This window comes from Protobothrops mucrosquamatus, unplaced genomic scaffold (assembly GCF_001527695.2).
Source record: "Protobothrops mucrosquamatus isolate PMUCROS unplaced genomic scaffold, P.Mucros_1.0 scaffold712, whole genome shotgun sequence".
In the NCBI taxonomy this organism is placed as follows: domain Eukaryota; kingdom Metazoa; phylum Chordata; class Lepidosauria; order Squamata; family Viperidae; genus Protobothrops; species Protobothrops mucrosquamatus.
Window position 1 is genome coordinate 156,654 of NW_015386993.1, and position 14,690 is coordinate 171,343.

Consider the following 14,690-nt stretch of genomic DNA (forward strand, 5'->3'; position numbering starts at 1 on the left):
ACACACAGCTTCATTTTAAGATAAGCTTCAGGAAAACACATGCAAAAGTGGTAAGAAAGTATTACAATTAATTACAATTAACTGAGATTTCTTTTCTGATTACTCTTCAGTTTGATGAAGTTAGAGAATAATAAATAAAGAGAAGTCAGTGACTACATTTTTATGCTTTAAACTGGAATGTTAAAGAATCATGCATGCAAAATATTTATTATAAGGAGGTCACTAGCCTTGGTGGGAATAGATTAGAAAGGATACAGCACAACTTTGTTCTTTTAGCAAACATGATTTCCTTTTTTCTTCAGTGAGAGAAAACATAATAAAAAAAACTGCAATTCAGAGGTAGAACATTTATTCTCTATGCATAAGCCTTCCAGATATAGCTAGACTTGGCAATGAGTGCGAGTGGTATTATTCACACATGATATTGCTGTGCAAATGACACAAATTACATATAGTACTGTAATCTGCAACATCTGCATGACAATATGACCTGTAATATGTTATTGTGGATTTTATCAGACACCTGGAAATATGGCTGGGAAAGTTGGTATCCACATTTGAGATAATATCACCAATGCTGAGCAAAGTAGATTAGAACTTTTGCTTATTTTAAGGCAACTTCCTATGTATTTTAGCCCTATGTAGTTAGTTACAGAGCATCCAATTTATACAAAACTGGGAGTGGAAAAAATATATTACAGTATATTTTCCATTTTTACCTAGGTATATAAAATATGTTTATTTTATATATTCATCCATTTGAACATAACACTAGCAAGCCAATACATTCCGCTAACCTATTGTGTGTTAATGCTCACAGACTGATTGAATATTTTGTAAGTTACATATTTTTAAATGTGATCGCCTCTGCCTGGAAGACTCGCTTTCTCATTTAAAGTACATTGTGTAAATCAGGCTATATGTCATGACTGAATACAAACTAATTAATTTAATTTATGAGGCTTCCTAACTCCATAGCAACTCTGGACAGCATGTATTAATGAAATAATTAGAAAAAATAAAAATAAAATCACAAACATCTGAAGAAAGGAAGACGGTTCATTCTAAAATAATAAAACCCACAAGTCCTACAATCCAGTCTAACCCAAGGCCTTGGGAAAGAATCAGATTTTAAGGGTTTCTTTGAACTCAGACGGGGTGAGGGCCAAACAAGTCTCAGGGGAAATGTTGTTCCAGAGAGCAGGTGCTGTGACCAAGAAACCATATTTCTTAATTTCATTACATAACACTTTTTAATGAACCTATAGGATAACCAACACTGTGAATTGTGATATGATATCACTGTCATCATGTGACACATCCATAATTGCCCATAGTGGTGCATTCTGGACCAGCTGCAATTTCTGAGTGTTTTTTAAGGGCAGCCCTATGTAGACTGCATTACAAGAGTCATATGTGAGATGATAGAGTGACTATCTGAACGACCATCTGGTTCAGGTAGGATTATAATTGGCACACAAGATAGATTTGTGCAAAGGCCTTCTTAGCCATAACTGCTATCTGCTCCTTAAGTAGGAGAAGTGAGTCTAAGAATACCTCCATATTGTGTATCAGTTCTGAATGGAAAAGTCCAAGCTTATTCATGACTAAAGATGCATGTCACTGTTTCAAGGACCCAAACCCATAACCACTTATCATCGTCAGGATCAAGCTTGAGCCTTTTGCTTCCCATCAGAATTTCCACAGCCTCCAGACACTGGGAAAAGATCTTGACAACATGACCTGGTCAGTCCAGGATTGAGATGTACAGCTGGTTGTGTATGTGTGTGTATTTAACACACCAGTATTTTTAATGGATTTGAAATGAATATTAGGTTTACAAAATTTACACAGGAAGTTCAAAACATTAAAAAGTGAAATTAAAATTCTACATCAAGCTAAATTCCTTTTATATAAAACCAACAACCAAACAGTTCTTGTTTGAGCTATGTATTTCAAGTGATTGAAATATAAATACTTCACTATTTTGCTATCAGAAAAAGGCTCTCCAAGCAAAGTGTCAAGATATAAACAGTTCCTCTTGCTATCACAGCATGATGGATTAGTTGTCTGTGAACTCTGGAAGCTGTGAGGCATACATAGCAAGTGTATGATGGACAAACTGATACTGTTCACTGGTTTGTATCATTCCACCTCTGCAATGCAAAAAATATATATCTAAATGTATAGGCACTGGGAAGAACAATACATTTGTTTTGCAAACAGTGGGAATCTTAGATCATTTACAATCTTTGCAGATTGTAGGTTGCAGAACAGCTTACAAAGTAGGCAGAGATTACATATACTTTGCAAAACAATTCAATTGCAAATGCCTGTTCAAAAAATTGTAAAATATAATATCTACAGGTTAATTAATAAAGACTGAAAACTATGAAGACCTTCTTAAATCAAACTAAAATGGCATTAGTAAATACTGGTAAGAGTCATTAAATTAATTGCTGAGAATTTTTATCAGGTCAAAATAATCTTTCATTCAAAGCTTATTAATATGACTATGAGTGTCACTTAGATATAGCTTTTAATAATCCCTGGAAGAGCAAACTAAAGAGTTGACATGATCCATTTGTATCATATATAAGGCATTGGGAACTATCTTAAAAAAAGTCTTACCCAATAGGCTATATTTGCTGTATTGCTTGTAAAGTCATATTGCTCCAGGCTCTTTGTAATACTGTTTATAGATGTTGTAATTTATTTTCTGTTGTTTCTTGCATGTATTTTATTCATGCCATAGACAGCACTTACTTAGATACTGAAGTTGATAAATAACACAAACCTTTTAATTAACACTTGAATGTCTGGCTGGGTTCTTAACCTATAGCCATGTCCCAATGTAGAATTAAAGATATATAAAGATTTGCATATATTTTTCTTGGCATTGCATAGTACATTTTGCTCCATGATGTCCGGAAGCATAGTACAAGTAGCACTAATAATGTACTTACATTGTCATACATGCTTTTATCACATTTAAAGGTATAGCAATGTGGGTATAACACTTTACCACAAGTGTTACATTGAAATAATTGTAATGGGGTTTGGTAGGTTACTTGATTTAACACAAGACTATATAAAATTGGAGATTAAATCTATTGTAACAATACAGAAATCAATTTATTACTGGGTATAATTTGGTTGGTGCCTCTGTGTATGTGGTGACCAATGTAGAATAAGACAAATACAGATCTTAAGTTGAGGTACACAAAGTGGGATCTGATTTGTTTAGGGATCAAGCTTACTTCTATGTATTTAGTGAACAGATGCCATTGGCAGTACCAAACTATTAACCCTATTATGTTTCCTACAAACATACCTGGGATAGATGTCTCACCATAAACTGTCTTGTTACCAAAGCATTAATGATTGCTGTGATTTTGCTCAAATACTGAACCAACTAATTTAATTACTTTCATATCAAATTATCAGCATTGGGAAAGTCAATAGCTTTACTATAGCTTTACTATAGCATGATGTAGAAGTTTCAAAACTTTCAACTTGATTAGAGAATATTGTTAAGTAGATACTATATGAACAAAACAAAAAAATAAACTAGATGGCCACAACAGAGGGCCATTAGAGACCACTTCAGTGTTTCATAAAATAGTCTCAGAACTATATATCGCACTTCATCCATACCTGTCTATGCGTAGCTGACAGACAATCCCCAAAATATCTACTTCTCCTTTGTCCTTTAGTTGCTGGCATCCAATCTGAGTAGCAATAAAGCAGCCTGTCCGCCCAATGCCGGCACTAAATAGAACAACAATTTCAAGTCAGATTGCGTCTTTGGGGCTATGAAGGAGAAAGGTGCAGAAATATATCTGTCCATCCCCTTCCAATCAAGTAGGTTTGCTGAATTCCATCTCTTATACACCAAAACCTAGAGGCTTCTGGAAAATACACTTTGCCAGTTTCACCACTGTCTATAAGTACAAAATTTTACAGAGAGAAGTGTTTGCTAGATCTGCAGCTACATTATTTTAGAATGGAGATTTCAAATATATGTTCAAAACCAGCATCCTTGGGCATCGTCCAACACTGGAGCTAAAAGAAGAATTTCTCACCTACAGTGCACAACAACTGGTCCCTTGTTTTGGGCAGCCTTTAAAATTTTCTCCACTTCAAGAATCAAATGCAAGAGCATCTTGGCTGATTCTGGTGTCCTCTGGTCTGGCCAGGATGAGCAGACAATGTGTTTCACAGTGCGACATTCATCTTTGAACTAAGAATCATGATGAAATAGAAGATAGCATTACTTTTACTCTTTCAAGTATTCACATAAATATGGCTGCATCTATCCAAGAGAGAAAGTAACAGGGTACTTATTGGAATTCCAAAACTTACAGCTATACAAACATCTTTAAGGAGACAAAAGTCCTGAGGGAAAAATAACTCCCTTCCTCACAACAGCCTCATGACAACTAAGTGAGACAATGAAATGCCAAATAAAATGGTCATTGATAATTATAGATGGAATGAAAATTAAGTGAGAGGTTAAATGAAAGGGAATATTCTGCCTACAAGTAGAAAATTAAACAGAAATAATCCAGATTGCAATATTTTGTGGCCAGGTCTATTTATATACACTAATAAGTATCAGAAAGGAATTTTTTATACAGCCAAAAGGGTAACATTTGTATACAGGAAGGAGCCAAAGGGAACCTGGGTGAAAAATATCCAGGCATGGAGAAAATTAGAAAAAAAAATCTATAAAAACATTTTTAAAAAAGAGGCATCAAATGAGAACTAGCCATTTTCAGTAGACATGAGATTAATTTTTCTGGAAAATGTGGCTGATTAGCTGAAATAGTAAACAAGTAAAGTCTACTGGTTTTTTTGGGTATAGACTTTATAGGTTACACACACCTTGTTACAAGAATAATAGAAATCCCAATTGAACAGTATTTTTAAAATAGAAAAAAATATAATAAAAATAACAAAGCCCAAAGCAGCAATCATGAAAAATTCTGAAAAATAAATGGCTTCTTAAGAAAAAGAAGATGTATATCAGTTTAACTTAAGGGGCAGGTTTTGACAGTACTTGCATAGAGATTTGGAGGGAAGGGTGAACTGTACAGAAATATCATTTTGCCAGAGCTCTTGCCTTCATCAGTAAGAAATTAATACCTGCAGAGAAAAGCTACGAATGGTGTAGTCATCAGATTCCCAAATGTCTTGGACTTGAATTCTAAATGATCCATAGGATGCTTCTCCTTCAGGCCAGTAACAGATACATTTCTGAAATTGTAAAGGTAGGGATACTCATCCATAAATGTGTCAACCAAGTGGCTGACTCTAAATCCCCAAAGAAAAGAGGAAATTAGAACCAACCTTCACTGATCTATTCCCCCATAGTAAATGGGCTGCAGGAGTGGTTCTACGAAGCAAACAACAACAAGCTTGCTAAGGCTCAGGAACCCCACGTGTGAGTTTTCAACGCATTTTCTAAAGCTTCCTTATGGAAAGAAAAAGCTTAGGAAAATCTTAACAGTTACAAAATACACTTGAGATGTAGCTATTAATACTCCCTTGCCACCGCATTTGTATTCATTAGGTCTGGAGGGATTTGTGCTGGCTAACAAAGCTTCCAGAAATAATAAGGCCACAAGTTCTGCACCTTTGTCACATCATAAACTCCTTTGTTGTTTTTATTTCTGAACGAGGGCACACGCAGGGCCCTTGTTTAGCAATAAGTTAAGCAATAAGCAATAGGTTTAACAATAAGCAACCTTCCTGCACATTAGTAGGCGATACCAAAACTCCTTCCTGCAGTCTCACCCAACACCTTTCAAAACTTCATCCAGAGGTATCTTCAAGCTGTCAAGGAAAAACACTATAGAATGTCCAGAGTGCTTTGTAGCGTTTCAGCCCTAGATATCATTAGTTGAAAACTAAGAGAAAGCAAAGCACTGGGAAAAGAAAAAAAAACAGTAGGAAAGCAGCTTCAAAATATGACTAAGACTTTGAAATGGCAGCTTATCTGTGAGGGTTTGCAAAGAGTGGAGCTTTAGTGGGTCAGAAGGACTGCTTTGTAAGCTCAGAAGGAGACAGAAGGAGTCACTCAATGAGGCAAATTTGGCCTGGACTGGAGTTTCAGGATCTCTGAATTAAAAGACAGTGTATAAGCATTTCATTCAATTTATTTAAATTCGTTTTTAAAAAATAAAGATAGCCTCATTACTTCATGAGAAGAAAATAATCCAGAATGTCACAAATCTTGAACTGAAATCTTGCAGAAAATCTAATAGCATTATCTGTTCCTCTAGAACAGCCACAGTATGCCACAATATTACTATGGCTATAGGTGGCTATTGAATATTTCTGAATATTTTGCTAACTTGCAAATGACTATGTACAGATGTTATACTATAGCAATGGCACTGATCTCCAGAAATCTCTTCCAAAGAACCCAGAACCCAGGACAAACACTGGAAACAATTCTCATATATCAGAATTGATATACTATTATGCAACAATACCTCTTTCCTTTCTTTGAGTTTGGTGAGCATAACTATGAGTGGAGTTTCTTCTTGCCACACCATTGTCCAGAAGTCATTGACTGTATTTAGCATGGGTCCCTGTGTGGCTATATAGGCCTTCTTCTGGCTAGCATAACCCTGGACAATGCGAGAGAAATAACAACTGTGAACAAGAGACACTGGAGCCACCATCTTTGTTATTCTCACCTCTAGATAATTCACTGGCTCACCCGGATGTAATTTGCATTTATGTAAGACTCCTCTTCTTGGCTGTTAACTCTCCTGAGACAGACACGACTCTGGGGATCTAGAAGAATATTTTAATTTGGTGAGATAGCTAAGGGCTTAATATAGCATTTACTATCAGTCAGGCCAAACTATTCCACAGAAAAGTGGTTTTGAAACCTTTCTGGTTTCCTGTCATTTTGATTTTGGGCCCTTATTTCACCCACTTTTCATTATAAATGTACAGTTATAATCTCAAAATAGGAGTATAAAAGAGATTTTAAAACCCTATATTTTAAAACAAGGATGACAAAAACAAAAAGTCCACTAGCTAAATGCCTGGCTGAACCAATAGTTTTTTCCCCTGATGCCTTGAGCTTTTATAGTTATATTATTTTATTTCTCCTAAACCTGGAGCAATGTGCATCCCACAACAAAATTTTATTCATCTTATTTAGCAATAAATTATATTCTTCTTTACAGTCTTGTGCAAGAATGGTAGCATCAGCAAGAAATTCTTATGTACGTGGAGGACGTTTTGCATTCTATCACACCACAGCTTTAAAAGCAGCCTTCCCCAACCTTCCAGGTATCTTGGACTTGACTTCACATAATTTTCACCCAGCCAAGCCTGGAGATAATGGGAGCAGAAGTTCAAAATTTCTGGAATGGATCAGCTTTTCTACAACTCATAACAGTCTCAATGCTTCTCAGAGCAATAAATAATCTTTGAGTCCCTGTAACTGAAAGGGAAAAAGCTACAACATGGTCAAAAGTAGCCCACAAGGTTCAAAACTATTTGAATATGAAAGATATTGCTTTATTATACATATATTTCAATTTTTACCATTCTAATAAAAAATTCAAGGCATTCTAGATGGAATTAACCTTTTCTTTTCTTTTTTTTCATTGAGATATCCCACTAGAAAGAAATTGTGCTTCCAATTTCCAATGAAATGTTTATTGCACAATCATTCTCTCATTCATGGAATTCTACTAGAGCCCTTGAATATATTGTCTTCTATTACTTAAAATCTCTCCATGTTTCCCCAACATTTCTTTGATATTTCATACCCAAGGAATGCAAAATTCAATAGCTACTTAATTAACTTAACTGGTAGCTCTAGGAGTCCTCCATACAGAAGTACCCTTTATAACTATTTCATGTTCTACAGTAATGTTCCATGTGTGGCAAGTTTCTCCAGTTCAGTACTCTACAATCAATTGTCCAACTGAGCATGCTCCAGAAGTGTTTGGACTAACATTCCAGACTTCCCACCCAGTATGATATATTGACCCCCTCAGGGATCTCCAAATGCCTATCCCGCTGAAGAGACACTTTGTGACATTTTACTCAGTGGACTGAAAACTATTTTCTGAAAGCTAAAATAGGAATTTTATCACCTGGTCATAAAAACATTAGCTGTCAGCTGTGTTCCCTGCTGATATTAATGACAACTTCAGACTTTGAGTCATGCATCCTCAAGAGACTTGACAGGAGATCCTACTGAAAACAAGGGTCTGCCAATGTTGCAGAAGGCAAGCTCTGCAGTATGTTATGCAATATAAATCTGGAGCCAAAACTCTTTGTTTTCCTTTCCCAATCCCAGTTTTTCCCTGTTCAAAGACAATTACAAAGTAAACATACTTGGTAGGATGGATTTGTATCTATCCTTTGCTGCTCGACCAGGAATGTTGAGTTCTTCTGGACTGATGAAGTTTGAGGGGATTTTCTATTAAGGATAAGAAGAATTGCTGAATTGCTTTCCTTTTTGAGTGGTACTCAGAGAGTTGGAAACAATATCTTCAGGGCCTTTTATCGTTTCAAGTAGGCAATTTCCCATTCCTACCTCCCCAGCAAGGAGAGCTCAGCAGAAAAAGATGGGGAAAAAAGTGTAACTCAGAATTACTACTCTGCTTAGATGCTGCTAACTAAGAACCATGACCAACTGGATCCTATACTAATTCAGCATCAGTCTGAATCAGGATAGTGATATTCAAAGTCAAAATTGGTGTCTGAATGGCATGACGGAGTTCCACTGGAAAAAATAGGCAGGGACCAAAAAAACCCCATTCAGATTCTCACCTTAGCATAGCTAGATAGTGATGTTTACTGTGTACTGGGACGAAGAAACCTTAAGCAGCTGATTCTCTTCTGTGATTTTTTTAATATTCTACTTTTTATATCCATTGCAGTTCAATCCAGTATTTCCTTTTCCTACAATTCTCTTGGCTTAAAGACATTTTTCTTTATATTACTTAAGCTTGGTACTAAGTGGGAATTGGTTTTTGACATAATCAGCATTCCTGCAGGGGAAACTCTTATCTGCCCTACATGCAATACATGATGGAAGGAACTGAGGTATTGGAGGTGTTTAACCTGGAATCAAATCAGGCAGTTGGTAGGCAGTTTTGAGAATCTCACCGCAAACTCCTCTTGAAGCTCTTCCAGATTGCAGCTCCATTCCTGTAGCATCTTCTGTGTTAGGACATGGCTGGCAGTGTTCAAAAACTGTACTGTGACATCTCTAGGAGTGGAGATTTGCACAATGGGTTCAGTGTTGCTCAGAGAACTCATGTCCAACACCAATGACACATTGGAACCCCTTCTGCAAGACAAAGAAGCCTGAAGTTACAAACCATCAAACTAAAGAAAGCAGCCTGTGCTATAGCAACAGAGTGTCTCTGCTGACAAAATGAGGTTGTTGTGCCAAATATCACAAAAATACGGCAAGTAATTACTTTCTGAATAAGTAGAGATGTATTTTTACCCATAAATAAGAGGAGTTGAATAATCAGAATAATTTGACCTGAATCAATATTCAGCCCTATCTCTATAACCCACATCCATTTACTTTCCTCCTAAGACAGGAGGAAAGTATGTCAGTATGAGAAGCACTGCCCCCACATCACTTACCATGACTCAGCAATGGGGCAGTTTAGGGTTGCTACCTGCATACCCTGTAATGTCAGGTAGTTTCAGAGCAACAGTTGGCAGAAAACCTGCCATTTCTTCCCTTCCCATCCCACATCACTATCAATAGGAAAGCAAACTCCAATTGCCACCATTGGACCTCTGTTTTGGCTGGCTTTAATGCTTTGCCAGAAGAGCCACTCTAAGTCTGTCTGCAGAAAATATTTGCAGCAAACTTCTGATTTGCATGCTCAGCATCTCAAATGCAGTGGCTTAATCCTGGCCTGGTTAATTCAAATTATGCAATGGCTTCACTATTGCCCACTTTATTTTTATGCAGGAACTATATGAGTTGTCTGGCCTTCAAATAAATTGTACTTGCAGGAATTGTGTGTTTTGGACCACATCTTCTGGCCTTTCTGTGCCAATTCTAGGAAATGCAACTACCTTAAGGCATCTTAAAATGTCTTTGATTCCTTTGATATCTCTTATCTTGTTGAATCTCCACTACATAAGATTCTCTCTTCTGAACAACAAAACCTGGAATCTAACTCATTCATCTACCCTCAGAGATTAGAGAAAAATTCTACCTTTAATCATGTTGCTGCTTCAGCAATATTGCAATGATCCTAAGCAAGAATATTATTCCTTTGGAATCTCAGGAGGGGAGAAAGAGATTCTCAGCAACCTTGGAGGAGCAAAAGCAACCCCCCATTTTTATTGTTTCCTCAAGTAAAGAAATGCAATGTATATATCAGTACCATCTAGGAGAGCTTTTTTCAGCCTCATTTTCATACCCAAGGAATGGAAAAGTCCTTTGGTCTTTGATTTGTCTTTGACATTTTCTTGCAGTTTTGACATTTTCTAAACACTGAAAGAGTAAGAAGTTAAATGCACCACCATGGGGAGGGCATTGCACAGATAGAAGCCATGCAAGATAAGGTCTTCCCCCATCTATCAGACAGACCTTGTGGCAGCAGGAGCATTTTGAAAAGACCTCTGCTGCTGATTGAAACAACTAGCCCTGTTCATCATGACAGGCCTTAAGGTAATTAATGTTTTAATTGTTAACACCAACAATTTTTCAGTACAGGCATCCTATAATTCCTATAGTTAACAATACAATAGTATATTTTTCACCAGCTGCGATTTATGGACAATTTTCCAGGAAATCCCCTGTGGAAACTGTTAGAGTAGTTAAGTAGCCAAGACGTGGATAACTACTAACAGTTCTGCTCAGGAATTATATTTTATTTTTAAATTATTTATTAGATCTTTTAAATATTTCCTTTATTACATTTTATAAGAAACTCAAGGTGGTGAACATACATAATATTCATTCCTCCTCCTATTTTTCACACAACAGGCATGCGAAGGGGGTTGGGCTGAGAAAGAGTGACTGGCCCAAAGTCACCCAGCCAGCTTTCCTAAAGCAGAACTGTGACTCAGAGTCTCCTGGTTTTTACTCTAGCACCTTAACCACTACACAAACTGGCTTAGTAGCACATCAGCCACAGTTGTGCTAACGTGCTTCTGAACTGCAAATACAGTACAGTAATAGTTGGGCAGTCAAAGAAAACTCTCAAACCCTAAATCTGCTATGTCTGAGGAGTACAGTCTTATCCAGAATAGACTTCACTTCCGTTCGCCAAACAATTTCCTCCTTACCAACACAGCTTCACACTTCTAGCATATCTGGATGTAATTTAGCTTCTACTCACTTATTCAACCTAATATTAACATTAGTTAGCATTCAAGGGTTTTAGCTGCTTCTTTACAGTTGGTGGGGGCAGTAGAACTGGGTGTCATCAGTACCCAAATAATTGTGCTTTTGTTGCATTATCTCCTTTAGAATGATTAGCTACCCCACCTAATCAGATTGGTTGCCAGGAATGAAGTTTCAACTTCTGTGTTCATTAATGATCAACAATATTTCATCTAATATTCAATGGAAGATTACCATCGACTTCACTGGAAAGAAGAGAAGCTAAGTCAATCACAGCACAGAAGCTATACTTAAATATGAAGCAGGTCCACAGGACTTTGTCTACAGAGGTATTGGGACCTGAAGAGCCCATGTGAAGCCAAGCTATGCCAATAGAGTGCTAGATTAAAACAATGCAAAACAAAAAACTGTATCTAACCACAAATAGAAGTACAAACTGTTGAATGCCACTTGATCTTGATTAAACTGCTTATGGAAATTGTGGTTTTAATCTGTTAATTTACATTCATGTGTAAACTAGCCACTGCAATTCACATGCTTAGTAGTATGTATGAAACTAGCTAATTGAGACCTATTTAACAAACCATAGTGAAGCATATGGTTTGTTAGTATAACTTTGTACACTGTGAATTAACTCTATGACAGCCTTCTTCCCTAAATGGTCAGGTAGTTCTCAACTTATAAGTATAATTAAGTTCACAATTTTGGCCATAGGTCATGACAGTCATAAAGCAGGTCACCATATGACTAGATCGGACACATGACCTTTTTCGCGGCAGTCATTAAGTGAGCACTATTGTTGTAAAATGGACACTACAATCATTAAGCAAACTGATTGTTCACTATAGGGCCAGTTTTGATGGAAACCAAAAGTAAATGCCAGTTTCCATTAAAAACATCATAAATCAATACAAGCTGGTTGCCAAGTGCCCAAAATGTGGTCATGTGACGGGGGGGAGATGGATGTTGGAACCTCAAAACCAGATCATAAGTCCCATTTTCAGGATCCATTGTAACTTTGAATGGTCTCTAAGTGACTAGTCATAAATTGAGGACTACCTGCATCCATTTTAATCTATTTAGTCAGCATTCCCAGCTTTATGCTCTCTATTTACAATTCCTATGAATCCCAGCTAGTATAGCCAAATTCAGCAAAGCTATGCAGAGTGTTGGAGAACATAATTTTGTCTATTAGAACCAGCATAGTGCTTAACTTACTACTAGAATCTCAAAGTCTATGCATGGAATTTGGAGTACCACTGACTCACCGATCTTGCAGGCGCACATGTTTCTTAACTTCCTGATGGCTGTGGGTAGCCTTGTCCATTCTCCGCCTTGTTTGCTTCTGTAGCATGCAGAAACTATGATTTCTCAAACATGCTGAACAGGCCAGGACTGGGCTCTGCTAGCAAGGATTTGTTGAACTTAGGTAAGAGAGGCCAGTAAGCACAGAAAGAATGCAGCTTGATGAATCCATGTCCCCAGGAAAGTGCCTAGAAAACATTCAAGCAAACTGATCATCAGTAAGAGCTTCACCATCTTTCTATCATCCAACGCACAAAACCCAGGTACGGCAAGCCCCATTTAAATCAGACACATCAGAGCCTTGTTCAGAAGATGCCAATTAGCTTGGTGTTCTTGAAAAATGTTGAAAATGCCAAAGGGAGAGAGAAATATGCCACTCAGTCCAACAAACTTGTTTGGGGAAAATCAAAAGCCACCTGAATAAAATGGGTACTCCTTGAGGCTACTGCATATTCAATGATTAGAAAAGACCCTTCACTCATTCTTTGCTCCAGATATATGAGGGTTGGGAGAATATTATGCGGGGAAGGCGGTTGCCCCATATTTTGCAGCTTTGGTCCCCATCTTCATATTCCCAAGAAATGATTCCCTTAAACTGAGATTTTCTCCCCTGCCTGTCCTTTCCCGTAAATTCCTCTCTCACCTCATGCTGCCAGTAACTTCATCATCTCTAGGGTTTCAGCCAGGGTCTGTGGCTCTAGGAGATGTACATGCAGAGTGAAAAGAAAGTGAATACAGGAAATTCCTTATCTCTGAGGCTGGTGGTTGCTCTTTGACACTTCCTCCTCTTGCTCCACCCTTACAGCCACCCACACACATTCTGGCCACAACTTCACAGTTCCTTCCACAGATACCTTCAGCTTCCTGGTGAGCTTTTTTGCGAGGCTGCCTGGACAGTTAGACCCTACCTGTTTTGCTTTAGAATGATCAGATATTTCTTTTATTTTTTACAACCAAGAATGTAGTAATTCACTTTGTATACTTATTGCAGTCTAGAATATAAATCTACTCTATTGACAAAAATGCAAATCCATGACTATGAGCTACTGAGCTTTGTGATATAATAGGAAGCAGCATTTTTAGTGTGTGTGATTTCATAATCATACAATTCTTGTGAAGTCTGCAGTAATAGCTCCCTGCTGAAATCCTCCCTCTACCCTTTATGATAGGCTTCATTCCCTAAATATTTATATTTGTAGGAGCAATTTTAAAATCATAGTATTTTTTTAGTATAAAAACGCTCTCCATGTGATTACTTGGGAATATTTCAGCTGGTTATTGAACAGATCTGCAAAATAGCATACTGGAGAAGACTGAGCTAGATAACTTAAAAATGCAGTGGGACAATAAATAAATTAAACAAAAAAAAGGCAAAACCAAAAAACCTCTACATACAATTATTTAAGCACAGGAAGTCCATATGCTGTATTACACAGTATTGCAATTGGGCAATACAGTTTCAGTTGGAAAATACCACAATGCACATCTGTTGCAGATGATTATTAGGAGGCCTCTTTCTACTGTAAGCAATGAAGCATAGGCATTTCAACAAGCTATAGCTCTTTAAAAAGGACATTGGCAAAAAATAATCAGCAGATAAATGTGCTGGAAAATATATCAGACAATATTTTTTAAAGAGGATTGTATAAAATTTTGGGGAATCTTTCCTGCCAGATGTGGTATTAAGGTTTGCAACCCATTTTGAATATATAGTAAAAGTGAAAAATCTTCAAATGAAATTTAACGAAAGATTCCAGGAAAACCTCCTGTTTATATTTAAGTGGCTAGGAACCAACAGTCTGAAAACAAAAACCATCACAGTAATTGAAAACAGTTTTATACTGGGTACCCATGAAGCTAATGTTGACTTATAGACATAATTCTAGAATTCAAAAAGTGTCAAGTGATAGAAGATGAAGATTTGAAGGACTAGGCAATGTACATCAGAAAGCAGTGGCTTGAACAACAAAACAATCAAATCTTACTATCCAAAACCTCTCTTAAAATATCTGTTTTAAAA

General features: G+C 37.0%; 1 protein-coding gene across 1 annotated transcript; it reads right to left on the reverse strand.

Annotated features, from left to right (window-relative positions):
- Nucleotides 1-1,712: 1,712 nt before the first annotated feature.
- On the reverse strand, nucleotides 1,713-13,398 carry PTPN7 (protein tyrosine phosphatase non-receptor type 7). Its single transcript, XM_015818303.1, has 10 exons — nucleotides 13,314-13,398; nucleotides 12,634-12,858; nucleotides 9,151-9,334; nucleotides 8,374-8,458; nucleotides 6,731-6,807; nucleotides 6,501-6,638; nucleotides 5,149-5,259; nucleotides 4,086-4,243; nucleotides 3,658-3,771; nucleotides 1,713-2,156 (listed from the first exon to the last, which is right to left on the reverse strand). The coding sequence occupies exons 2-10, from the start codon at nucleotides 12,717-12,719 to the stop codon at nucleotides 2,063-2,065; spliced, it is 1,047 nt and encodes a 348-aa protein (XP_015673789.1). The 5' UTR covers nucleotides 12,720-12,858; nucleotides 13,314-13,398; the 3' UTR covers nucleotides 1,713-2,062.
- Between the last annotated feature and the right edge of the window lie 1,292 nt (nucleotides 13,399-14,690).

Coding starts and splice junctions, on each gene's coding strand:
- PTPN7 (XM_015818303.1), bottom strand. CDS start 12,719: ATGCTACAGAAGCAAACAAGGCGGAGAATGGACAAGGCTACCCACAGC. Junction 6,808..8,373: donor ATACAAATCCATCCTACCAA/GTATGTTTACTT, acceptor ATATTCTTCTAG/ATCCCCAGAGTCGTGTCTGT. Junction 5,260..6,500: donor AACTCAAAGAAAGGAAAGAG/GTATTGTTGCAT, acceptor TTACAATTTCAG/AAATGTATCTGTTACTGGCC.